This window comes from Anneissia japonica, unplaced genomic scaffold (assembly GCF_011630105.1).
Source record: "Anneissia japonica isolate Jap-2015-1 unplaced genomic scaffold, ASM1163010v1 scaffold287769_len469884_cov163, whole genome shotgun sequence".
Lineage (NCBI taxonomy): Eukaryota > Metazoa > Echinodermata > Crinoidea > Comatulida > Comatulidae > Anneissia > Anneissia japonica.
In genome coordinates this window covers 72,494-98,746 of record NW_022734345.1, presented here as the reverse complement: position 1 = coordinate 98,746, position 26,253 = coordinate 72,494, and the positions used below count along the sequence as shown (strand labels likewise).

The 26,253-nt window shown below is 35.3% G+C and overlaps 2 protein-coding genes across 4 annotated transcripts; one reads left to right on the top strand and one right to left on the bottom strand.

Annotated features, from left to right (window-relative positions):
- The first annotated feature begins 1,179 nt into the window (after positions 1–1,179).
- Positions 1,180–25,277, top strand: LOC117116375 (post-GPI attachment to proteins factor 6-like). 3 transcript variants are annotated; one of them, XM_033260402.1, is made up of 14 exons: positions 1,180–1,359; positions 1,932–2,017; positions 2,288–2,493; positions 10,120–10,294; positions 10,417–10,612; positions 11,109–11,242; positions 13,609–13,907; positions 14,847–15,217; positions 16,724–16,926; positions 20,221–20,369; positions 21,597–21,775; positions 23,367–23,520; positions 24,359–24,459; positions 24,741–25,277. In XM_033260402.1, exons 4-14 carry the CDS (start codon positions 10,146–10,148, stop codon positions 25,035–25,037), a joined length of 2,232 nt encoding a protein of 743 aa, XP_033116293.1. In that variant the 5' UTR covers positions 1,180–1,359; positions 1,932–2,017; positions 2,288–2,493; positions 10,120–10,145; the 3' UTR covers positions 25,038–25,277. The 3 variants fall into 3 exon arrangements, with proteins under 3 accessions (XP_033116293.1, XP_033116292.1, XP_033116290.1); XM_033260401.1 differs by lacking the exons at positions 1,180–1,359; positions 1,932–2,017; positions 2,288–2,493 and adding an exon at positions 8,187–8,208; XM_033260399.1 differs by lacking the exons at positions 1,180–1,359; positions 1,932–2,017; positions 2,288–2,493 and adding an exon at positions 8,198–8,532.
- On the bottom strand, positions 4,830–8,163 carry LOC117116376 (mitochondrial import inner membrane translocase subunit Tim29-like). Its single transcript, XM_033260403.1, has 2 exons — positions 8,035–8,163; positions 4,830–5,671 (listed from the first exon to the last, which is right to left on the bottom strand). Exons 1-2 carry the CDS (start codon positions 8,087–8,089, stop codon positions 5,184–5,186), a joined length of 543 nt encoding a protein of 180 aa, XP_033116294.1. The 5' UTR covers positions 8,090–8,163; the 3' UTR covers positions 4,830–5,183.
- Positions 25,278–26,253: the final 976 nt, after the last annotated feature.

Sequence of the window (26,253 nt, the reverse complement as noted above, 5' to 3'; positions counted from 1 at the left end):
ACTTTTAAAGTTCTTCAAAATTCAAGGTTTTCCCCTCTTAAAAAATGTCAGGTAAATTTTTCTCATTTTTTATTTTATGTGTGTATACATACATAAACAAATGAGTAGTTGCATGCGTATTCTTTTTTACATGAATCGATAAATCCCAAAAAGAAAGGGTGGTCCGGGGGTTCTCCCCCATGAAAATTTTGATTCCTAGATGGCGAGATTTGAGCTTTCCAGACATTTGATGTGTGTTTTAATGAATTTTATGTTCTTCAAAATTCTAATTTTCTAATAGCAACAAAAAAAAAAATCAGCTCACGGGTCCTGAAAATGTAGGTCTAGAATTCTTTTCTTTTTCCCCTTTCTTTTGTTGCCCAAGGGAGGGGTCAGGACCCATGACCCCCCTCCCCCAGATCCGCCAATGTGAATTGCGAGAAAATGTTACTCGGTCGGGTACTGGATAAACATCCTCTTTCCCATCCTTCTTCCCTCCTTTTTTTGCATTTCCAATCATACAAAAATCTCCAGACATATATTTTTCGCCAAAAAGTTTTTTTTCCGCCGGCCATGACTATATGGGAAATTTACTGGGCCCCTGGTTATTAAGGGCCTTTTCAATAACATGCTTAAATTGATGAATTAAAAAACCAACTTTCCTGCTCACTATTTCAAAGGGGGAAATTGGCCAGCGAGGCTCTTTATAATATTTAGTTTTTACGGGCGGTAGCCTAAGTAATGATTATTATAGGCATTTTTTTTTTGTAATAGGGCCTACTAAAATACATAGCATTTTAAATCATGACGTTTTATGGTACGAGGTAAAAATTAAAAACTACTTAAATGAATTTTCCAAAAATGTGATTCAGTAGGCCTACCTACGAACTTTCATTAAAATAAATCAAGTACGGTCCATATAGGCTTAGTAGCCAGACCATGTTTTGTATGCACTTTGAGGTCCAGAGAATCTGACTTCAGAAATTGGTTTAGGATGGTCTCAGAACCATTTTTGGCTTAGTAACACATTTTCAAAATGTGGAGAAAGGTCAAAAGGCCAGGGTCAAGGGTCATAGATATAGGGTCGGCATCTCCGCAACCACTGGTGGTAGAGAGAGTAAATTTCGGTGCCTATTGTTTAGAACATTCACGTTCCTGTTTGTTCTAATGGAACTGTAAGATTTTATATAATCTTAGATGCTAATTAGCATATGTAAATAGCGCCACCATTGTCTATGATGCCATTGGTGCATCATTGGTGAATCACAGCAAGCCAAGGAAGCGGCAAGTGTAAACATGTGTTCTGAGCTGTCCAGAAAATATGTATAATTTTCTGTTTAATGCTGGTTTAAGAAAGACTACTTAAGGTGAAATGATAATGTAAGTCTATAGATTGTTACTGTATTCTTCATTTATTGATGACAATGATGTTTAGGCTTAATTATGGATATTATGTTGTATGATGAGCTATAGAGCCATCACATTGTTTGACATAGGCCTACTGTTATTTAGCTATGTTGAGACATATTATTGATGCTTATATTTCATGATATAGACAATCAATTTGTTATCTTGTTATATACCTTATGATGAAATATTTATTCTCTGTATCCATGTTAGAGCATATATGAATATTGGTATATTAAGCAATATGTATGACTTAAACATTATCCATATAGACCTGTTGTGTAAAGACATTCACTGTGGAATTTGTATTTCACGCTTGAATGATTTTGGTTAACCTAGCACAAATGTATGCTTGGTAGAGGATTAACAGTGGTTTAAGATAGGAGGCGTGATTCCTTTGTTATGAAATGAGGGCTTTTGTTTAAGATAGTTTATTCTTGGAAGTTAGTTCAGTGATAACTCAAAATGCACCCTTAATATTGCATGTTTCCCTACTATGATTATTCAGTATTTGCAAACTTATAATGATTCTATTTGAAATATAGGATATGGAGTATTCATGTACTGTAATGACAATCTGTGATCGGAACTGATTATCTGTCTGAACTGTGTAATTATACCCGGCAAAGTTGTAAGTTAATTGAAAACTATATGATATTTACATTGTAAGCAATATGGTTGTTTACGGATGATGATGATTGCTATACTCCAACAATATTTATTGATTTTATTGGTATATTTAATGATGTACTATGTTTCAATGACTGAACTTACGCTATCTTCAAGTTTGACTTATGTTTGCCATAAGGAATTTCAGGATTATTTTACTATGATTCATGAAATGTAGTTACAGTTGTTTTATGATGTTATCATGCTATTGTTCCATTCTGTATTTTTATAGAATCGAATGAGAAACGTTTGAATAAACAAATTCATATCAAACTCAAGCCGTGGTATAGTTGCGTTATTGCTAACCTGTGGGTAGTCGTTCTGACCTTTCGCTACAGGAACACTTTGCTCAAAAAATGACCGGAAATGCCGTTTCTAACCTTTGACACGTTTCAAGGTCATAGCCATATGGTGATCATATCTCCGCAACAACTGGTGGTAGGTAGAGAGTTAATTGTGGTGTCAATTTGTTCGGAACATTAATGTTTATATTAGGTCTAATAAAAAAGTTTGCTATAAAATGACCGGAAATACTGTTTTAACATTAGACAAATGTCATAGTTATGGAGTCCTTATTATCTCCACAACCACTGGTGGTAGAAAGTTAATTTTGGTGCTAATGTGTTCGGAACTAAAATATGATCGGAAATGCTGTTTATGACCTTTGACATTTTTCCAGGTCATAGCCATAGAGTCCTCATATCCACACAACCACTCTTGGTAGAGTGTTAATTTTGGTACCAATTTGTTCGGAACATTCGTGTTTCTATTTGGAATAATGGAAAAGTTTGCTAAAAATGACCGGAAATGCTGTTCTGGCCTTTGACATGTTTCAATGCATATTCCTATTATATACTGCCTCTATAGTATATATGTAAACATAGGCCCATATAGGCAATATACTGATTTATAAATGATTGATTTTGTTTATACTGTTTGTACTGCGATTTTTGTATTCACTTGTTTAAGATATTAAAGTGTTATTTTTTTTACAATAACGTATATTTTGTTATTTCTTGCAAGTGCTGAAGTTTTCATTTCACGCGAAGTGCAATAGCGTATACTTATAATTGAATATTTTGTTTAGTGACATAATCAATAAAAAAAAGAATACAGATAAAAACAAAAGAACTCAGGGAATGACAATAATGAAGGTGGTGGTTTCATGGGGAAAATTGTGCCAGGCGAAGTGTACAGGAGAGGGGTAATGTGGAATTGAAATTGACGAAATGCAGGATTATAAAATAGCTTTACACTCTTTTTCAATGACTAGTAAACCATTTCTGTTTTCAAACTATAATTTGCTGTTTTATTATAACTAAAACCTTTTTTTTTATTGATTTACAAATTAGTGAATCTTTTTTTTTTTTTATTATGAATAGCGACCCCTTTTTTTTTAATTATGAATAGCGAACCCCTTTTTTAAAAATTATGAATAGCGAACCTCTTTTTTTAAAATTATGAATAGCAAACCTCTTCTTATATTATGACTAGCAAACCTTATAAATAATGGCCCTTTATTTATATTATGAGTAGCGGACCCTTTTTCTTTATTATGACTAGCGAACCTTAACTAGTGACCAACTTTACTTGATTATGACTAGCGAACCTTATGAATAGTAAACCTTATGACTAGCGAGTTTGACCCGTTATGTTTACTTTACAGTATGCTGTATAGATTTTTTTTCAGTGCATTTTAAACACCTTCAAGTTCCTCGAAAGAAAAAATTAAAAGCAAACAAGTTTCTTTGAAATAAATAAATGGTTGTCCCATGTTGTCTTTTGGAGACCACTTTTATCTTTGGTCTTCATTTAGAGGTTTCAGGTTCGGTTAATCTCCAAGTATGCTGCTTGGAGACCACTTTAAGTCTGTGGTCTCTATTTAGACATTTCTAATTTCAGACTGAACCCCGAGACCACCCTAAATTTCAGATACACAGAGTGGTCTCGAATTGGAGGGCGGGCTGTATGCTGCTCTGAAACATAGTAAGGCCGTCGTTTGTGATGGTCCAATCAATTGTGTTGTAGTTTGTAGGCGTTTATCATCCTAATATCTGAATAGGTAGCAGACCTATGCATTATTGTAATCGATTTTAACATACATAATGTCTTTGCATGTATTTAATTATAGCCCTACAACTGGTACATGATGGGTAAATCATACATTTAAATATTTTTATTGACATGTTTTAGTGTGGAGACGAATATGGTGCAGCCGGTCAGGAACCCATACATTAAAAAAAATTAAAAGTAAATGTGCCGCCATGTCGAAGGTATCGTAGTATAGTGCTGGGTACTGTAATACTAAGAGGGGCTCCCGTGGCCTCTATGGGGCTCATTTAGACTTTCGGCGTTTTCACACAAAGCAGACAGGCGTTGCACCAAGCTCCACAGTAAAAGCTGTGTCGTAGTAGGAGGTGCCATTCTAATAAATTTCCAAAAGGTGTGTTTGTGGGGTTTTGGTCTATTTGGTTTTTGAAAATCATAGAAAAAGTTTCCGTATTGTCAAGGTGCTGCAGTAGAGTGCTGGGTAGCACTGTAGTACAAGGAGCCCCCTTGGCCTCTCCGTGGCTGATTTGGACTGGGCCTCAGAAAGCACATGCATTGTCCCACTGCTAATGCCCAGGCGAAATGATCACTTCTTCACCGATAGAGTCCTGTGACCTCTTGGTCTCCGTTGGTGGCATCACTGTACATTAAATGTTTCATTACCAATAAATAGTAACATAAAAAAGTTGTTATAATTGGAATAAAAATTGGATCGTGACCTGGAATAAATACAATAGCAAGCATTTAATTTAGCAAATGCAATATTTGAAATAATTAGATCTGCATCAATATTACCCCCTTGAAAAAATTATTTGGAATCTACAGAAAAGTTGATTGATTTCCTCAATTGCTTGATGTCTTTTTTTAACTTGAGTGTCCAAAAAAACAAGACTATCCATTCAATCCAGGGCTAGTTTATAAAGCATTCATCAATGCTTTTGCAAGTATATACACCTGTAGCACAAACTATTTTTAGGATCTTATTTTCAAGTTTAGTGGTGTATATAAAGGAATAATACAGCATAATGAAAATTTAAAAGAATTCAAATGTATCTAACAGTATACATAATAATTCAATTTCAGGATTTTCCTTCAAATTCTTTCTCATTGACATCATAGTCTTGCATTGCTTTCTGTAAATAAAACCATCGTCCAAGAAAACCGACATCTAAACAGCGGCTGGGCATATCAAACCATCCAACAGACAAATGCTTGCATTTTGCATTGTACAGCGAAACTTCACTCCCATAATTGTTGTACCATATGAAGCTAAAAAATAAAAAATTCTGGCGTTGAATTAAGTTTTTACTTTGGTATTTCAACAACATTTGAACATGGTTATCAGAGTTCGGATTCCTAATTCGGTCGCCAACAAGCAGCAGATCATTAGATGCATTACAGAGTTCTTGACAGAAGGATTCCAGGCTGGGGTTCAAGTGGGCTGCATAGCTGAAAGCAGCAGCAGTTACAATGTACACAGTTGCTTTCACTGGTCTAGCTTTTGCATCACTTACAGTATCCATGGCAACATTTTTGTAATCAGATCCAAGTGCTTTCAAGTATTCACCTGTTTAATTTATAGAAAACAAAAATTAACATTCAAATGGTTAAGGGTTCAGTTTCAGTTTTTTTTATTTACATCAAAATCACAGCCAAGGCTAAATTACATGATATTTACAAAAAAATGTACCGGTATATCAAAACAACAATCAAACACAACAACAAGACATGAAAAATGGAGCTAAAAGTAATATTAAAATACATTAAAATTTGAAACGTCAGAAGTACAAAAATAAATATCAGTCCCAGCTGATCTCAGCCGATTTACCGACTAGTAGTACAAAATTTCCATGACAACTACAGAAACTCCATACTGCAGTTCTTGAGAAGTCTGCAAACTGTACATATTATCAATTGTCTCTCAGACAAGTGGCAACAGGTCTCAACTTGCGCAGCAAAATATAATTATGTGTAAAAAAGCTCATTTTTAAACAGATCTCCCGAATGTGCATTCTTCCAGCTTTGGACCCTTGTTCAGGAAATCTCCCAGCCGATTTACCGCCTAGTTTCAAAGTGGGTCCGATAATCCTGAAAATGGGCAGGATAGTCTGGAAATAGGCACAATCTTCCTCCTGGGCCCGATCGTCTTGTGGGCCCGACCGTCAGACTGTAGGCAATTTCAGGCCATGAATGTAATTGTTTGTATTTGTTGATGTTTGACATTATATACGGAAATAAAATAAATAGCGATAAATTCTAGGCCTACAGCCTATAGGGGCCCCTCTCTAATAGTAATAGTATTATGCCTAGTAGTAGGCCTAATGTAGCCTAGGCCTAAGGTAGGCATACATAGAGTAAACCCTCCTCTAGGCCCAGTTAGTGGCTTTTTTTGTACCAATAAATAAGTGAGTGTTTTTAACAAAACACTCACTTGCAGTTCTATACTCTACTGTTGTTCTATACTGTAGCCACATGGTATCCATGATGCCTGCTGTGTTGGAGTGAATTGTGCGTATTTATATAGAATAGAGATAATTGCATTATGACTGTTATTCATAGATAGGTAAAGTTTCTGCTTGCTATAGATGAATTACATAACTTCTTGTATGCAATTTTTGTTTTGATTTGGTGTTTTTTCCTTTCGACACACCTTTTGAACAAAAAAAAAAAACCCTTCCCTCCCATCCATGGCGGTCCTACTAAATACCACACGGAACCACTCGCGACCACACGGGACCACTCGCGACCACAAGGGTGCAAAAATGATAAAAATATTACCACACGAGAGTAGAAAACTACTTAATAATAAATAGAAACCAACTTTTAGTACGGTAATTATCCAAAATATGGTAAAAATGATTTTTTTTTACAGGTTTTTCCGCCGTGCTTCGGAAGGTAATGCGGTGACATTGAGGTTCTGTAACGCATTCACGGCTCCAGAAACGCGTTCACCATTGACCTCTACAACATTCACCACGTACAGTACAGTACGTTACTTTTCATCCTGCGTGTATGCCTATTGTATGTATAGGCCTATTATTCTACTATAACTGTATTTATTACTTATGTGTTTTTGACTCTTATTATTTTAATTTTAATTTTTTTTTATTTGTATTGATCCTGTAGTTATGTTAGGTTTTAGCCCAGAGACAAATCTAGTTAACTTCTTATGAATAATGTTTTTAAAGATGGTATTTTGAGATGTTTTCTATGAAAATAAATAAATAAATGGCAGTAGTACCGCTTTTTGTGTTTCAATGTTAGTAATGGATATAAATGGTAGATAAATAAGAGCACAACACATCATTTTAGAAAAAATAACAAAGGTTAAAATTAGTGACATTAATACGTTTATTACTAAACGAATATCTCGGTCGTCACTGCAATAAACCTTCTTTAAACACTTTATTAGCATAAACAATAAGGGCTAGGCCTATACATTATAAAATAACAAATGGTTTATATACCGTAGCTGTACAGAGCTGATGCATGCTAATTAGCAGAGATTACTTATACAATATACCTGTCTCAAAATTTGAACTACGTTTTGAAAAATTAGAACTTCATTTTGAAAAACTAGATCTACATTTTGAGAAATTTACGTCTACGTTTTAATAAATTAGACATTGAATTTTGCAATTACATTTTGATTTTAACATTGACTTTTGCTGCGTATGGCACCCCATAGTGGAAAGCTGAGCTTGCTAAGCTAAGCAGGGACAGGGTACTACCTACTGTAGCTAGACAGGGAGCGGGCTACTAGAATAGACAAGGCCGCCGCCAATAATAGGGCCTATGCTAGGCGGGCCTACCTAAAATATGATGGTTTAGGCCTAGGCCTAAGCTAGTATAATTCAGAAGGCAAAATAACTATAAATTCTTAGTAAGGTTCATATATTTTAAAGTTATAAATATAATACATAAACCTACTTAGTTTTTTAAACTGACGTCTGAAAAACCCGGTGGCTTTCGTGGAAGCTGCCATTTTGTCGAAACAACAGAGGGAAGCAGACCCCTCTTCTTTGATATGGCGGTCGCGATATGATGATCCATGCTGAGCTGACCCGACAAATCATTCCCCGGTTGTTGAAGGTGAAATGAAAGGTGACTCAAGCTTGGCCTAGGCTGGCTAGACTAATCATACTGCTGGAAAGTTAGAATGGGCCCTGAGACTCAAAACAAGAAGGACATTTAAAATATGTATTAACATTTTCGAAAACGTGTTATAGTAAAAATCCTAGGTCTTCATTAGGTAGGCCCAAGGCATTTCTTTTTCTGAGACTTCCTCAACTCAAAAACATGGAACGTTTTTTAATGATGACAGAGTGAGAGATTTCATTGACTGAGAGATGGTAGGAATGTCAGCATTTTTCTGCCAAGTCGGTGGCATACTGCTTATTATAATTTTGACTGCTGATTATGGCTTATGTACGTATAACTATTTCCCATTTCTCACTAGGCCTAGATGTGAGCTGCTACTACCAGTAATTAGGCTAGGCGCCAGCCTACCTAGGCCTATCCTAGACCTAGGCCTAGTCAGAGTGTAGCCTACGATTCGCCTAGCCTAGGCGTATCGTATGCCTAGTTGAAGGTAGTCGTCCTACTAGGCCTAGGCTTTACTAATTTCTATCGACATTGTTCACTAATTTTGATTAGGACCTAGGCCTACAGTATGTAGGCCTATGTGAATTTATCAAACTTCAGCAATAATTCTGTTGTATTAGGCCTATATTGTCAATAAGGTTTCCCGCCCCTTTCCTTCTTTGATGATAAAAGTTGTTTTTTTTTAAATCATTTTTATCATTAAGGAGTCTTGGTCATTTAGTCTGGGTGGCTAAACAATACTTTCTATTAATTAGGAGGACGAAACACCCTGGTTAATGATGGAGGCCTCCTTGACAAGACCTTGATTCTAACTAGGAATTTTATTTTTGGATGAATGCACTTTGTTGACACATCACCAAAATGTCAGGCCGACAGGACATTTCGCTGACAATGAATTCATTGACAGCCTTTTCCCAGACACTTTAGTTTTAAAATTGTGACAAGATCTTGACATACAATTTGTCTGGTGGGCCTAGGCATAATTGAAAACAAGAACATTTACCGTATGCTTTTACAATCAACAATCATCCACACAACATGAACCGAAGTCAAGTGCTGATTTCATGTGAAACAAACTCCAACAATTTTCACAAACACGCTGTCGGCAAAATTTGATTTCCTGTCAGGGAAATGCCCTTTTGTCCGCAGTGGTGCCTGTCAAAGAATGTCTGATGTAATTCAGCCAAAAAGCGCCTTTTTTACAATTTAAAAAGTTGTTGGCAAATTAGGTGTAGGTGAATTGACAGTCATGGAATTGGATGTTTGTGAACTGTCTGTCGGCAATTTGGCTGTTTCCAAATTGGCCATCGGCGAAATGTAGTGTCAGTGAAATGTAGTGTCGGCGAAATAACGTCGAAAGTCCATTCAGCCATTCGCGAATTAGCATTCGGCGAAACATCCTGTCTTATTAGACTATAGATTATTATATTGAGGCAGACGGCACATTTGAAAAAAAAATGATCATTAATATTTGGAGCAAAAATTGACCTGTATTCTTAGAAAAATAAAAGTAAGACTAAAGTATATGATAATATATTAATAAATTGGAGAAGATTAATAATTATATAATTACTGAATGGTGTGATTAATGCCTTGGTAGTATTATTTGTTTTAATAAACTTTTTTTCTAATTTCCATGTTTGTAATTTATTACATGGCTACCTTAAAAGTAATATGATCTGAATGTTTACACAATTTGGGTACCTCTATGGTTAAGTATACGCAAAATAACTTTTATCACATGTTAATATTTACATAATACTGAACTATACTTCACCAATTGTAAATTTAATAATAATCTACAATGTAAGCACCATAAAATTCCAGGGCCTGGGGCAATAGGGTTAAAATCTAGATATTAACACTACCATAAGTAATTCATGGCTATTCAATTGTTTTCTTGCACTGCAGGTTCCCATAGCAATCTGTACACACTTATGTACCAAGAGAAGAGACTAAGTAGCTATGACAACTATCACAATACTGCAATCTTTCGCTTTCCAGTTCAATCTGAGGTTAAGGTTACATACATGAACTTTACACAGATTAGGAATGATGTGAAGTGCAAGTTTGTTAACCTTACAGTGTAAGTAGTTTGACCCGACAAGATCAGTGGTGGCGTCAGGCAGGGTGTTCCATTGCATACAAAGTAAATTGTACATATGTGTGTTTCATATATCTGACTTTTAATGTTAATTTAACCAACAGAGCCGTACATCAGGGCAGTTATCCAGTTATCAATCCTGATGGATCATCGTTTCCTGATAACACTGTCCTACGTCCAACAGTACTCGGTGAACAGACCATGAGGTCAAATATGACACTAATATTTGATAACCCCAACCCTGGTTACTGGTTCCTAGGGGCATACATTTCAAACAACAATGATAGGATCACACAGAAGGTAAGAAATCCATTGTACCTCGTAATTATAGACGACATAATAAAAAAAAAAATATTCGATTATATTTCATACATAATTTTATAATGAGATTTGGATTATGTCCGCATGGTGGTGGGTGATTTCTGTCTGTTTTGAATTCCTAGTAAATGTGTGATTTTTTACAGTTTATAGAATAATGCTCATGTTATTATAAATCAAGATGATTTGTAAGAAAAAAGTTTTCAAATTAAAGCTTTTGTATATTCCATTTTGTTTGGGTTATAAACCAAGTTGTCATTTTGATGATGATAATCTGGATTTATACATCAGCTCACATTAAACATTAGCGTATCCATGGGGGTTGCTTGCGCCCTCCCAGGGTAATACTCCGCTAGAAATTTGCTTAGCTCGAGTCATCGATGATGATGAATATTGTGGATGGTGTTTTTAAAAAATAAATTTTAGGTAATTTATGCTTTTTTACTAATAATCTTTTTTCTTAAATTTTTACTTAAAGGGGCTGGGAAAAGACTGTAATTATAGACTTTTAGTACAAATGTTGAATATTCATGAAGTGGATATCACAATGCTCATTGACTCGGTTCTTGTTGAAGATTCTTTAGATGACACACATAACGTAACAATGTTCAGGTACGTTGAGTAGAACCTGGGTGCAAGGTGAAAATCTTCTCATGATGAATAGAAAATCCACTCCTAAGCCTGATGTAGGATATCATTAGCTTTCACATGTGGCGAAGACAAGACAAACCAGTCACTCCTTGCAAATCGTGTTTCGGAGATAATTGCTGAAACATGCTGGAATTTCAATATTTTTTAAATATATTTTATTGCACTTTTAAAATTGATTATGCTATGTTGTTATTTTCCCCCATTTTCAATGCTAAAACAACATTTTTTGACGATTTTGTAATGGTCTTTGTCTGAGAAATGGCCAAAATTGAAACTTTAAAGGCTGATTTCTCAAATACTGGTCTTTAACACGTTCGCTGCCAGTGACGAGTATACTCCTCCCACGAGGTGTTGCTGAGAGCGCTAGGGAAGACTCGTCAAAACTGGGGTAATATTCTAGCGTTTATTACCTTATTGCTATGCATTGTACCACAGATTTAATAGCTGATAGTTAGGGGAAGATACACCTAGACAATAACAAACAAATAACATGTGTATGTTTGTTGTGTTATGTTGCTGACAGGTACAAAAGATTGCACGAGTAGGGGTATCCTCTGAACATATACCAACCCATGCAAAAAGTGGACGAGAAACCTCTCACTTGGCAAAGGCAATAGAAATTACTGTCCCATTGCCAGAGACGAGTTTACTCGTCCTAATATTTTCCTGCCAATTTATTAGACACAGCACTTTGATGATATGTGACTTGATGACATTTCAAGAAAGTATGTTTGTACTTGTATAATTGTTTTGGCACATGTGAGAAAACCTTAAAACACACGTCATGCAATCTTGAATCTTGAATCGTATCTAAGGAAAGAAGAGCTTAGATTGGTACCAGATGAAATAATTTTGTTATCAACATTAATACATTATGCTAATTTTCATCTTTTTAAGTGCATAAGACATTGCAACTTATTTCTGTGACAGTCTTTTGTGTAAAGATTAAAGCTCCATTTTATCCCATACATAGTCAAAATTTTGGGGGGATGATACAATGGACCATCCCCCCCCCCCTTGTCAAATATTGGGGTATATATTCCCCCATCCCCGGGATCTACGCCTGTGTAAAAAGCCAACAAAACGCTTATCCAAGGAGTCCTGTGCTGCGCTAACGTGCCCCAATCAACATGTTAAACAGAGCTGTATGTTTAAACTCCTGTAACCTCAAATATAGAAATGTCAGATTTAAATGTTTCCTTTATCATTTCATAACTTCATTTTACTGCTTAACACGTTGGCTGCCAGCAACGTGTATACTCGCCAACGGGGTGTTGCTGAGGGCGCCAGGGACGAGTATACTCGTCAAAATTGGGGTAACATTCTAGTGTTTATAACCTCTTTATAATACATTGTAGAATCACAGACTCAATGGCTGGTAGTTTGGGGAAGATACACCTAGACGATAAAGTACAAATGATGCATGTATGTTTGTTGTATTATGTGGCCAGTAGTACACTTGAGCGGGGGGGCGCCCTTTGAACATATACAGTACCAACCCATGTAAAAGCGGATGAGATAACTCGCACTTGGCATAGTCAGTAGAAAGTTCTATCACAGTGCCATCGACGAGTATACTCGCCCCTAATATTTTCCCGCCAATTTATTAGACACATCATTTTGATGATATCTGACTAGTTAAAATTTCAAAAAAGTATGTTTGTACATGTAAACTTTATTTTTGGCACCTGGGAAGGAACCTTAAAAAAAGGTCTGGCAGTCAACGTGTTTTAACCTTATAAAAAATAATATTATATTAAAATTGATTTTTGCATGGAGAGACTGGTTGGGCTTGTCTTTGCCACATATGGTTGTGATACTTAAGACCGGTGGAGTCAAGGAGAGGCCAAGCCAGCCTAGCACCACCCTTGAAAGAATTACATTCATTTAAAGTTTGAGAGTACCATTTCTGGCCATTTAAATGAAGTTTATGAGTAAATCTAATGACTACAAAAGAAATGCCTATGTTGCAAACATCATCATAGGTATTCCTGACAGGTATATATTAATATCCTGCTAATTCATTTGTGTGGTGCACAGTGGCTCCACCAGGGTGATGGAACTTGTAAGGGGGGAAGGCTGAGGACAATATGTTTGGGAGACATTACTCTCCCAATGTGGTGGGTTTCCCTGGTAGTACTTCAGGAATAAGCTCATGAATACCCTATGTAACTATACAGAATGAAAAATTCCTTCCGAGGTGGAGTAATTAGCTTGGCTTTTTTCTTTATCATCGTATTGTTTTTATTATCTTTTCTTGGCTGTATAATGTACTGGTATAAATTGAGAAGAATCATGTCACTGTTAATTCATTCATTTCCGCTTAGATATTTTGTGCCACCGGGTGTTGGAAGCTTCAAGTTCATCATCAGTGGTTGTCATGTAAAACACCTGGATGGCAAAATTAATGAAGAGTGTCCCCTGAACATAACAGCCCGTGCAAATGCATTGCCCATGAACGACGGATATGTAACTTGTAATGCAACTAGAGATGATAGTGGTTTCAACTGCATGATTGAAGAGCAACATTCTGAGACAAAGGTGTGGTACTATTTGCTAGTGCAGGTGACAGAGCCTCTATTGCTCAATAAAACTGTGCAGTTTAATGTTACTGTACAGGCTACAGGTAAGCCCAAAATACATCTATTTACCTGCTACTTGATTTGATATTTCATAGCACTTTTCCTTGTGGTGGCAAAGAACTACTCTCCACTTACAGGTTCATCCTGAATGTAGCTCACACAAACTAAAACCAAACAGAGCATATGTGGCAAAGACAAGCCAAACCAGTCACTTGTCGCAAAAATCAATTTTTAGTTAGTAATACAATGTTAAACAGCAAAATGAGAGCTATAAAATGGTGAAAGAATTATTTAAATCTGACTTAATAATTTCATTATTAAGTTACAGGAGTTTAAGCATAGAGCTGTTTTAAGAAGAATATCTGTGAAATCAGTCTTCAAAGTTTACAATTTCTGGCATTTTCAGGCAGAAACCATCAACAGATCGATAAAAAATTGCTGTTTTAACATTAAATATGGGGAAAATAACAACATAGAATGATGTATAAGGTTAGTTTAGTGCAATAAAATAAATTTTTTTTTAAATGTTGATATTCCAGCATGAAGGCCATAATCTCTGAAACAGGATTTGCGACGAGTGACTAGTTTGGCTTGTCTTTGCCAAATATTGTGTTCATTCAAGTAAACAAAGGTCAATAAATAATAATTAAAGAAGATGAGTACAGTAATCATAATAATTTTTTAGGAATATAAAATGTCTGTAATATACAGTATTTGTTTAATCTGTTTCTGGTTTGAAGTTGATTAAACTTTACTGACATTTAATTCAAACTCAGATTTTATTTTCAGATGATCATGAATACAAACAAGCAATTTTGCCTTTTCTTTGAATTTTGAGGTTTTCCCTCAGTGTTTTTTTTTTTTTTTTTTTTTTTTTTTTTTTTTTTTTTTCCCCTCTGTGTTTTTTTTTTTTTTTTTTTTTTTTTTTTTTTTTTTTTTGGCAGGTAGTATATCATTTCTTGTTTTTTAAAATTTTCTTCCAGGATGTGAAAATAATAAATATTACCTTTCAAAAGAGGATGAAAATGACTGGACAACTGGTACCAGCCATGGATATAGTTCACCAGGGAGACATGCAATTAGAGATATTATGGAATTGTACCTTTACAATGTTCAGTATGATGTATCAGGCTCTGGTATGGACACAGGTGATAACCTCATGCAATGTCCAGAGATTATTGAGTTGGAGGCTCATGATATGACAACCATATTCAGCGTTGCGTACTATGGATCAACTGGGAATGCCACAAATATTTTTCAGATCAGCCCGAGTAAACCAATCATCACTTCATTGGACATAAGATCTTTTATTGATATTGGTGGAACTCTAAAAATTTTTGCAAGTGTGTTTGAGGTAAGAGGATATACACCATTTGAGCCAAGTTTGAAATGAAAATTTTTGATAACCAGGCACAGTGGCAACCACCATTGAAGGGACTTCTTGAGGCCTAGCATTTCACTCTACGTAGTTACTATCATGGAATAATTAAACGATAAAACCAAATTACTAATGAGCATGAATATTTTAAAACGAAACAAGAACGAAATGTTCATACTGTATTAAAAACATGTCTAAGCTTTTTCAGATTTACATATACAGTAATTAGCGTGATTGTATGTGTTGTCTACTGTAGCAAAAATCTAGCAGCGTTATCCGCTGTGCAGTGCTGCACCCGTAACTAGCCAGCTGCTCAAGCTAGGCCGCTGGAAGTCCCCCAGTGAGTTGTGAGATGTTGGCGGCACTGTTTCAAAGTAATCCCGATAAAATGGTCTATCAGTGTTTTTATTTCATGCATCTATTAATTTTATTTTAATGCATTTACAATCCTAGGTGCATTCGACTCTAGTAAATACCACCATTTTTCTTAATGACTTTCTAAATTAGTCATGCACATATAGTCATATTGTTTCTTATCGTCATGACCCACATTCACCAGGTGTAGGAAAATAAGCTCCTTGAAAAAAAGCTACCTGATAATGGGGCTATACCATTTTGACAATAGGGGTTAATGTATGCAGAGCAATAGAGAAAGTATGCAAAGGAAAATTTGATTAGGCTTTTAGAATTTCACTCTTACATGCATCTATCTTCTGAACTTTATGCATATGGCATCTCCAAATGCTTAGAAATGTATTTTCAAATCCTCATTCAAATTTTGCATGAAATCTGTCAACCACGCTGTCATGGTCAAGGTTGCTTAACCTATCACGATGTATTCCAACCATCATGAGGCTGTCTCAATGAGCAATTTGTCATAACAGAACACAAATTATTTTTAATTAGTCTCATTGAATTATTATTATAATAATAATTATTATTATTATTATTGTTTATTATTAATTATTATTATTATTATTGTTATTGTTGTTGTGATGAAAAGTTAACACAAACAATATGGTGGCTAAACGAATATTACATGTAAGTATTTTTTTTTTTATTTGTTTGTCCCCCGACAAAATTTATCGTCTTCCCTGATGGGGGGATTGGGGCCTATGGCCCATGTCGACCCGGGGGGGGGGGGGGGGGGAGCTATAGCACCCCAGCCCCCTCTGGCACCACCACTGATACTTGATAACCTATTAAATTTTTTGGATGTGAATAAATAAACTAAAATATATGTTGTATTGTTTTTGTAGGTCTTTTTAATGTTCTTATCGGATTTTGTAATTTTTGCCTTGCATTTCTGTGATCCAGAATTGACCTAGGCATGTAAATGTTTTTTCTCCTTTATTCCACTCTGTATAATTTTTTTGTCTTAATGAATAAAGTGATTTTATATATAAACCAAATCATGAAAAAAGAACATGCTTGTCAATCCGGTTCAAATTAAAATGTCAAAATCATCCTTTTTTTTACCAGGTGAATGATACAGAATCTGTATCCATAATTTTGTGTGTACAAAGAGATAGAATACCATCAATGACTTCAGATGGTAGAATGGAATGTCTCATTGAGAATGAGTTACAATTAAATGATACGGATGTTGGAGGCAAGGAGTGGTTTATTCCATTTCCTGAAGCAGGATCCTGGTATATAGCTGCATCAGCACAATGTTCTAAGGAGTAAGTCATTCATTTGTGGAAAAAAAAATACATTATAGTTATAGGCTTTTTGCATAACGCATTACATTAAAATAACATTGCACATCAAATATAAACACATAATATATAAAATTAATAATGTTATAGTATAACATTATTAATTTTATATATTATGGATTAAAATCCAAAGTTTGCAAATTAGGGTATAACTTATACCCTAAACCACAATTTGTGGGGGGAGAAAAAAAATATATGTATTTTGCACATATTAGTAGACTCTAGAATCGATTAAATAAGCCTTTGAAACCCCTAAATTGTCAAAATTTTTGGGAGCTTTGCCCCCTGGACCACTTTCGAAACATTTTAAGCGCCACTCAACCACCCCCACTTTGCTCTTGTCAGGGGAAATCCTTCCCCGCATCGGGGACCTCCCCCTCCCCCCTCAGGCAAATCCTGGCGCCATTCCTGCGTCAAACCCAAACCGCAAAATATCAAAAATTTACAAATCAAAAACACTGGCAAGGTCAAGGGCAATCATAACCCTGCCAAACAAAGAAGATATATAAGATATATAAGCCTCCAACGAATCTATGTGAATTATTACACCTTACACTGTATAACATATTAAGTATGAAGCACAATCCAATAAACATTTAAATAACCTTCATTAAATGTATTAATGTTACAACAGGTATAATAGTCATTAACAGACAACTATACATGTATCATTGAATTGGCATACGTTCTCATAGACTTGCCACAAGTCTCTTTTTTATTATTTTTCTCATTCTGGACAGCGCCACCAATGAAAAAGTTAATTTAGAGACGGAATAAGAGACTTGTAAAACACTGAATGCAGGCACCAGGCTGCCAAAGAATGACGTAATTATATTATTCCGTATTTGGATAAATGGGCGGACCGAAATAAACAATTTCAACCAATTAAATGTTCATATTTTTGGAGCCACGAGTTAAGCGTGACTAGAAATTAATAGTCCTCCCTAATAAAACAGGCCTAAAATATTTAGAATAGACCCTAGTAAGACTAATTTTGGCAATGGCAAAAACAATTAAGCTTAGACTAGATGACATACCATTACAAATACAGCAACACAACTTTCCAGGAGGATAAGGCTCAGGCCTCTGGAGTCAGAAGTAGGCCTAGCCTAGTAGAGGCTTGGCTTGTTTTTAAGTTCTTACTTGCAGAGTCCTACCTTTTTAGCAATATTTTACCCTAAAGGCCTAAATCTGTGTAGCAGCTAGCAGTGAGCAAGGTTCTGTAAGTATAGCCAGCTACTACAGTTATTAGTCCATAGTTGTTCTCAGCAAGCCAGAACTACTGTATATACTAACTGTTTTAATTCAAGTAGGTAGGCAGAAGCGAGCTGGTTAGCTTGTCCTAGTTGAGACATCCGCATCTTCAATTTTGAAAATTTACCAAGATTAATTAACATGCCGAAAGGTCCACTGATTAATCTCAGATAAGAAAGTATAATACATACTCCAAGTATTGAAATACACGCCATCGTGTTGGGATTCAATATTTCGACATTAATTATGTCATCATCAAGAATGATGCATGAAGTAAGCCAATCACGTGATTTACAAAATCAGTCATGCATACGATATCCCACATCGAATTTGATGTGAGAAATCGTACGCATGAATCGTTTGCCCAGGCCCTAATCCGAAAAAAAAAGAAATTGAGTATGGGACGCCAATTAAATTAGGTATGGCGCGCAAGTGCAATAAAGAGTGGGTAACCCGAAATTAGGGCCTGGAACCCAGGCTAATGTTCTCAGAATATGTTATTGATATGAATATGTAAACCATTTTTCCCCTTTTAAATCAACACCATATCACATTATCTTGCATAACCATCGCATAATAAATCACAATTATTTGATTGTATTTATACTACAATATCACAATTCAATGAAATCGGCCATCTTGATTTACAGGTTAACAGTAACGATGCAAAGGTACTCAATCTACCAAGCCTTACACTTTATCGACTAATCCGCGATCATATTGTATTTCACTGTACTTCACAACAACAAACAAACAAACAAACATGTTCATTCTTAAATATAAACGCACAGTATTAAAATATTAACTAATTAACACAGGTAATCACTGATAAAGTAGTGCACACCCATGAACAATGCGATATTCCTACATTATAACAATTTCATATTGATTGTAACAAGCATGAATAACATTACTACTGTATGTTGTTACAATAACGGCTCAAAATGATCAAACTGAAAGAAATCAAGACTTGTGATATTTGAAATTAATACATTTATTTACAACAATACTGTAATTAAAGAAATACACAAAACAAATTTAGTAATTGGTGATGGTCAGAGCTAAAGCAACAACTTAAATACGTTACTTACAGATAATAGTAAATGCATCTCAAAGTGCAGGGAAAACTGAAGTCAGACAAAATAGTAGAAATCCAGTCCATAAATACATTGAGTTGTCTTCACTGGAAATCCAAAATTACAACTAAAACTACTTGGGTAGAAACTCTTAAGAAAAAGGGTGTTTAACTTTGCATATTCAGGGTCCTGTCCAATCAGGTCCAATCAGGACCACATAGCAACAGGTTAATTAAACAATCAGCCAATTATGGGCTAGAATGAAGTGTCACATAGATACATAATTAATTAACACAGACCAACTGAAATATTTTTCACATGATTAGAAACCACATTCAAATTCCATAGATTAAAAAAAAAAAACAACTAAGTGCAGTTCCATGGTGGTCATTATAAGTTGACCACAGCTTCTGAAACTTTGTTTTCAATAACATGCTGTACAGGGTAACTGTTTCTTTGTAATATATTGTGGTAAAGCAAATTAAAATTCAGGAAGATTACTTCCTCTGAAAAGTTAAATAAAAGTAGTGAAATTATCATACATGAAATTAATATAAAGAAATTAAGTAAAAATGGCCAAGGATATAACAATATTTTATATTTTTATTATTATACTAATTATAAAAAATGGTTTTCAGTACAAAATATACACCTATCTTAACTCAGTTAACCGTTCTATTGGATCACTCAGTCACACACCTCTGTCCATACGTATGTACAGTACGTTCTACAGCTATATCACGCATGATGAATATTTTACATCTTAAAAATTTGAATCCCACATTTCTACAGAATGGAGTAGTGATTTTGTAATTATTATGCTACCCGATCTAGTGCCCTCAGTGTTTCCTTTGATACTGTAACGGCAATATTGGTTCTTGGGTATAATTGATCTTCCTAAAAGGCCATGATTCTGTTTGATTTTCAGTAATGTTGTGTATGAAGATTGTGGTACTGACATACTTATGGAAATGAAAGTTCATTTAACCCCCTGCATCAAAGGCTGTGGCAAATATGGCAATTGTTATGTTAGCTATGATGCTGGTCTCTCTTATGCTTACTGTGCCTGCAAGTATGGTAAGCATTTTAATAACATAATTATTAGTTGAATAATGTATTTGAAATTATAGATGACATAATGGAGAGTTCATCATGTAGCAAGGGCAGTGGTGACACAATGGGGAAATAAACTTTCTTCCCCTCCCCCCACCCAAAAAAAGAAAACCATCGGGGAGAAAAAAATTGTTATGTATTTTCCACATATTAGTAGACTATCTACCTATAAAATTGATTAAATAAGCCTCTGCAACCCCTAAATTGTCATATTTTTCGAGGGCTTTGCCCCTGGACCGCTTGCGAGGCATTTTGAATGACACACGACCACACACAACTCGGGCCATCCCAGCATATTTCCTCCCTAAAATTTTACCTACCCCTCACTTGCCCCCTCCCCCCAGATTTCAGATGCTGAAATGTTGCCAGAATTGTTTTTATACAAATTTTCATCATCTCATTGAAAAACTACATTGTCAAATATTTCAAAACATTGAGTATTTGAAATTTGTTAATGCAGTCTTTTCAGTTATTTGTTTTTGGTAAAGAGGTTTTCCACTCCTTGGCTACTTCATGGGCGAAAATACTTTACTAGCATGGGGCCCCCAACATTTCTCACCCCTGGGCTCCATGACTCGTTGCACCACTGAGATATAGTCTATTTTTTTTTAAAGAATAGGCACCTGCTGAAAATAGCGCTGTATAAATGCATAGATTATAGGCACCTCTTGTGCTTGAAAATGGCCCTTTCAGACTTCAATAATGCTTTTCCATTGAAGTATTCTGTAAGTAAAGGATTGGCTTCTTCCTCAATGGGGGGGTCCAGGGTTCGTTGGCAGAGATCCTGTACCATATGGATACCCTGCTGATGCTTGCACTGTCTTTTAAGAGTTAAAGAGAGTTATAAACTAAAAATAAAACAGTACTGTATGTCTCAATACTTGTGATATCTTAAGTCTCATTAAGGTCGTATTTATTTTTTTTTTTTCAGGTATAAAAATACATTTACAACGAACATCTGAAATTGTAAACATTCAATAAAAAAAATATTATATAAGATATATTACAGTATATATAAAAATCTAAAAAAAAAAAAACCAGTTATAACATTTTGAAATTACACAATTAAAAGCTCAAGGCTTAAAAACACACTGATGATCTCTCATATGCATACTGTGCCTAATTGTATATTAAATGTTAGGCCACTCTTCTTGATGGGTACCTAAGGTTGATTACATGACCTTGTTGCAGGTTACCGTGGCTGGGGCTGTACCGATGACTCAGAGGCATGGTCAAGAACTTACTTCTTGGTGCAGGTCTTGCTGTTGACCCTTAGCAACCTCTTTTTCATTCCATCAATTATCCTGGCTGTGTACAGAAGATTCTTTCCAGAGGCCATAGTCTATTTTTGCACCATGTTCTTCTCCACTGTGAGTAAACACCAGATGAAAGTGATGACAGTTCGAATGAAGTTGTCATTATTGGTAGTGTCAGTGATGTCATGGAGCCAATGACCTGAGTACAGTATGTCAAAGATGTTAATTGTGCCAATACTGCTGCTGTTGTGTCAACAATAATGATGATGTTAGTTAATATGTGGGGTCCCAAGGCTCCCATTAATTGTGTGAGTCTCCCACACTCCAGCGAGTAAAGCAGAAATTTCCAGAAATTTACCCAACTCATGCAAATCTATCATGTTTGTAGGTTTTTACTACCATATTAGGGAGTTTTCGCAAGCTTACGGAAACGATGAATATGGTTACGTCATCAAATTTTCAGACAACCCTTCCCCTACAGTAGTGTATCTGCCACATTGTAGGCAATTCATATCTTTTGCATGAATCAAGGATCATATGAGGCATGTTGTGCCAAAATGGCTAAGTTGTAGCAAAAATTGAAATTCAAGTCATTGGTATTTTCAGATACCTGAGAATATGATCTTTAAAATGAGGGGTCATTCAATGAAATTATACATTTCAAGCTTAGTTATTGGAAAATGAAAGTACAGCACTCTTAGAGTCAAGAGAAACATGATTTTGAGTAACTGCCTTAAAAACCTATTTGTGCATACACTGTTTAATAGAATTAACTATCTATCTTTCAGAACTAATACTTTGGGACATAATTAATAAGACATTAAACTGTTGATTTATAGTGAAAGAAAAATTTGGATTTTTAGGAAATTTTTTGGGCTCCCATATTTTATAGCTCATTTACTCAATACTGGTCTGTGCGACAACTTAACCATTTCGCCATGACATGCCTCATATTGTCAAGGATGTTTTAGGTACGAATGACATATTTGTTTTCGTTATCGTTTTCGTACGGTTGTGAAATCTCCCTATTATTCACTCATTGTCTCTCTTAAAGTCAGTAGGCCTATCAGTATCACCATGCACAAACAAGATACTGTAAAACCTCGAATTGAAGCCCAGTGGGCTTAATCTCGAGATGAAACCCATCTTGAATTGAAGCCCCCTTTTTAGTTTGCAAGAGTAGCCTTGAGAAGAAGCCCATCTCGAAAAGATAGAGTTCGCTTCTATTTGAGATATTACAGTACAAACACTGTACATGAATTTCAGAAAACAAAATAAATAAAAAACAAGCTTGGTTTTATACAGTAGTTTAGGTGATTTAATGACATTTAAATACACTTCATGATATAAATTGATGTTACTTATTTATTGTTTTATACTATAGCACAAATTCACAAAATTTACAGCATTCATTTTGAAAAGAAGCCCCCATCTTTACTTTGCAAAAGAAGCCCATCTTGAAAAGATGCCCATCTAAAGTTCGCAAAAAAAGAGAAGCCCAGGGCTTCAATTCAATGTTTTATAGTACTGTAGAATTAGATTTTCCAAAAGAGGTGTCAACCAGCTTGGTACCTCTGTTGGTGTTATAATGCCATTAATGTTGATAACGATACGGCAGTGTGAGGCAATGACACTGATGGTAATACAGATATCAATAGCAAATACTCAAGATATTTGAGTAATTGTCTGTGTTTCTTCTATCTAGTTTTACCACGCTTGTGATTCCAGTGATTACTGCATCATGAAGTACGACACACTCCAATTCTGTGATTTCTTTTCTTCATTTATGGCCATCTTCTGTACGCTCCTCTGTATGGCTAAACTGCCAGAGCACATCAAGCAGACATTTACAATGCTAGGTGAGTTCAAGCTTTTATTGGCCATTCCATAGATTATACACTAACCACAAGTCACTACATCCTAACAGCTCAATGGAATACCAACATTATTACAGCCAATCACAGAATAGAGAGCTCAGCATATGAACATGTTCAACACATATAGGAGGATGAATAAAACTCAATCTTAGTTAAGTGAACATTGGGAACTATGATGATGTTAATGTAAATGTTTGTAAATGATGTTAAAATATATTTAAATATTGTCAAAGAAATGATGATGATGTATGTATTTTCTGAGCTTCATTTATTTATTATTAACATTTAACATAAAAACAACTGTTGTACATTTGATTACCTACTGTATTGAAACAAAAAAGATCATCATACATAGAGGATTAGTAATATTATTCTTTAATTTTTAAAGATTGGAGAGCCACTTAGTAATTTATTTTAATTTTTGGCAATCCCGCCGGCTCTTGGGGGAAACATGTGACTACGTTTTCATAGATTTTATTGTATATGAACAAAGCGAAAATAAATGAAATGAAATGAAAAAGATCTTTTGAAGATCTGAAATATTCATAACAAACATGTTTCTGTGTGAACTTGAAAAACATCAGATCATTTTTTTTTTTGCTTTCTATGAACTATGGCATAAACAATTCACTTTCAACCCACTTTAAATATTGTTCTTTTGTTCCTCCTTTAAAAAATACCTAATAACTCGTATACATCAATAATTATGCACACCTTATTGATACTGTACACCAATCACTTCAATTTAAATGTAATAATGTAACCTATATAACAGTAAAAATTACAAATCATTTGAATACAGGCATTTTATGTATTTCAGCTGCTTTCGGAATCGCCATAGGAGTCGACTACAACAGGTTCAGTTTGTGGGCTGCCCTCGTTCCAACATTGTCGGGATTGGTAATACTAACAGTATCATGGGTGAGTGTACTACTCTAGGTAATTAATATTAATGAGCATTTCAGCAATTTTGCATGCTTCATTCAGAAGTGTTATCTATATCATAGTGCAAATGGAAAGAATATTAATATTATAAATATTATTTCATGAATTTAAAGATGGTCTGTTCCATTCAAATCAGCTCCACCTTGTTGAATGGAACAGTGCATCTTTCAACTCCTAAAAATATTCTTTTCATTGCACAAGTAAAAAAAAATTATGTGTGTAATACGAAATATGACAAATCCGTCTTCCTTTTACAGAGTTATCAGTGTCGAAAAAATAAGTCATGTTACCCATCTAAAAAGCTGTGGTTGATCAGAATTCTGCCGGGCCTTACTCTAGCTGGTGTTGGGTTCTTGTTGTTTGCTCTTCTGGAGAAAGAGGACAACTACCAGTATGTTCATAGCGTATGGCATGTGTGTATGGCAGTTGGAATTCTGTTTCTACTGCCGTCAAAAACCTCAAAAAACGATGAGCACGAGTTCCACATGGCTGAGCTGATGGACATCTCGACAATTCATGCCGAGCTGGTTGAAAATGAATCTCCAGATTACTGAATCATTAATAAAAATCACAGATGGATAAGGTTAAAATAGGAATATGTCCTGTTTCAACCAAACCATCTGTCACTCAATGTATTTTGTTAGTAAAATAGTAAATGCTATTGCATAATATATCCATGGTTAAAGGTAACAAATTTATTAATGTTAACAATCTGGCCTTTTCAATTACCATACTTGATATTTTTTACTTTTCCTTAGGGTTTTGCAATAAAATAAGAGAGACTGACATTTTGAGATTTTGGGTTGGTTGTACTGGGCAAGACATCTTTTTTTTGGCGTTATTATGCAGTGAAGATATTGCTGCTACTAGTACAGCATCAACATATCCATCCAATACATTACATGATATACTGTCTCCTAAACTATGAAGGGTGCTAGTGTGTTAGAGTATATGAAGGTAAAATAGAAGGCGATATGGTCTTCGTAGGCCTATCAATGTGTTTAATTTTACTCTGAAACCAGAGCCCTGTAGACGTCAGCGTTCCTATGCCAGTGGCGTATCTAGCAGTATTAAAATGGGGGGCGCGACCAAAATATGAGGGGGCGTGGAATTTATTTTCGGTGGCCACGCCCACTGAAAAATATTGCTTCTTAGATTCCCGAATACACGTTAACCGTGACAGCATAAGCCTAGCCTATTTTTTTTTGCTTCAAAGTTTTTTCGAATGGGAGGGCCGCAAGCTTTTTGTGGGGGGTGTGCCCCCCCTCCCTTGGATACGCCACTGTCCTATGCATGATGCATGTTTTATTTTCAGGCAATATGAGGTTGGGTGGATTTTGTGTTGTGGTGGTTTACCTTGAAAAGTTAATTCTTTGAATTTGAATATTGGGAAATTCAATACTATACTTACACATCAGGTATAGGCCTAAATAAATGCTTCGCTATCTCCCCACCGCCCCTAGCAGGATGTGCTATTATACACGCCTCCAGCAGCATGCAGCAGCCCACCCTGTTGTCTCATTTGCGGGTAAAAAGTTGTCCTTATGACATGTGGCGCCCTATAGAGATATCGAAGTCGCTTATTTTCATAGAGCTATTAAACAACTAGAGTGCTGACAAGATGGCGCAGCAATGAAGAGTTAAATATGTGTACCATCCAATATAGCCGCCAAAGGAAAGCGCCACCTTCAGTCTTGGTATACATATTATTACCCATAAATAAGCCCTCTGACTATTATTTCAGTAATGATAATTATTATTGATAATAAC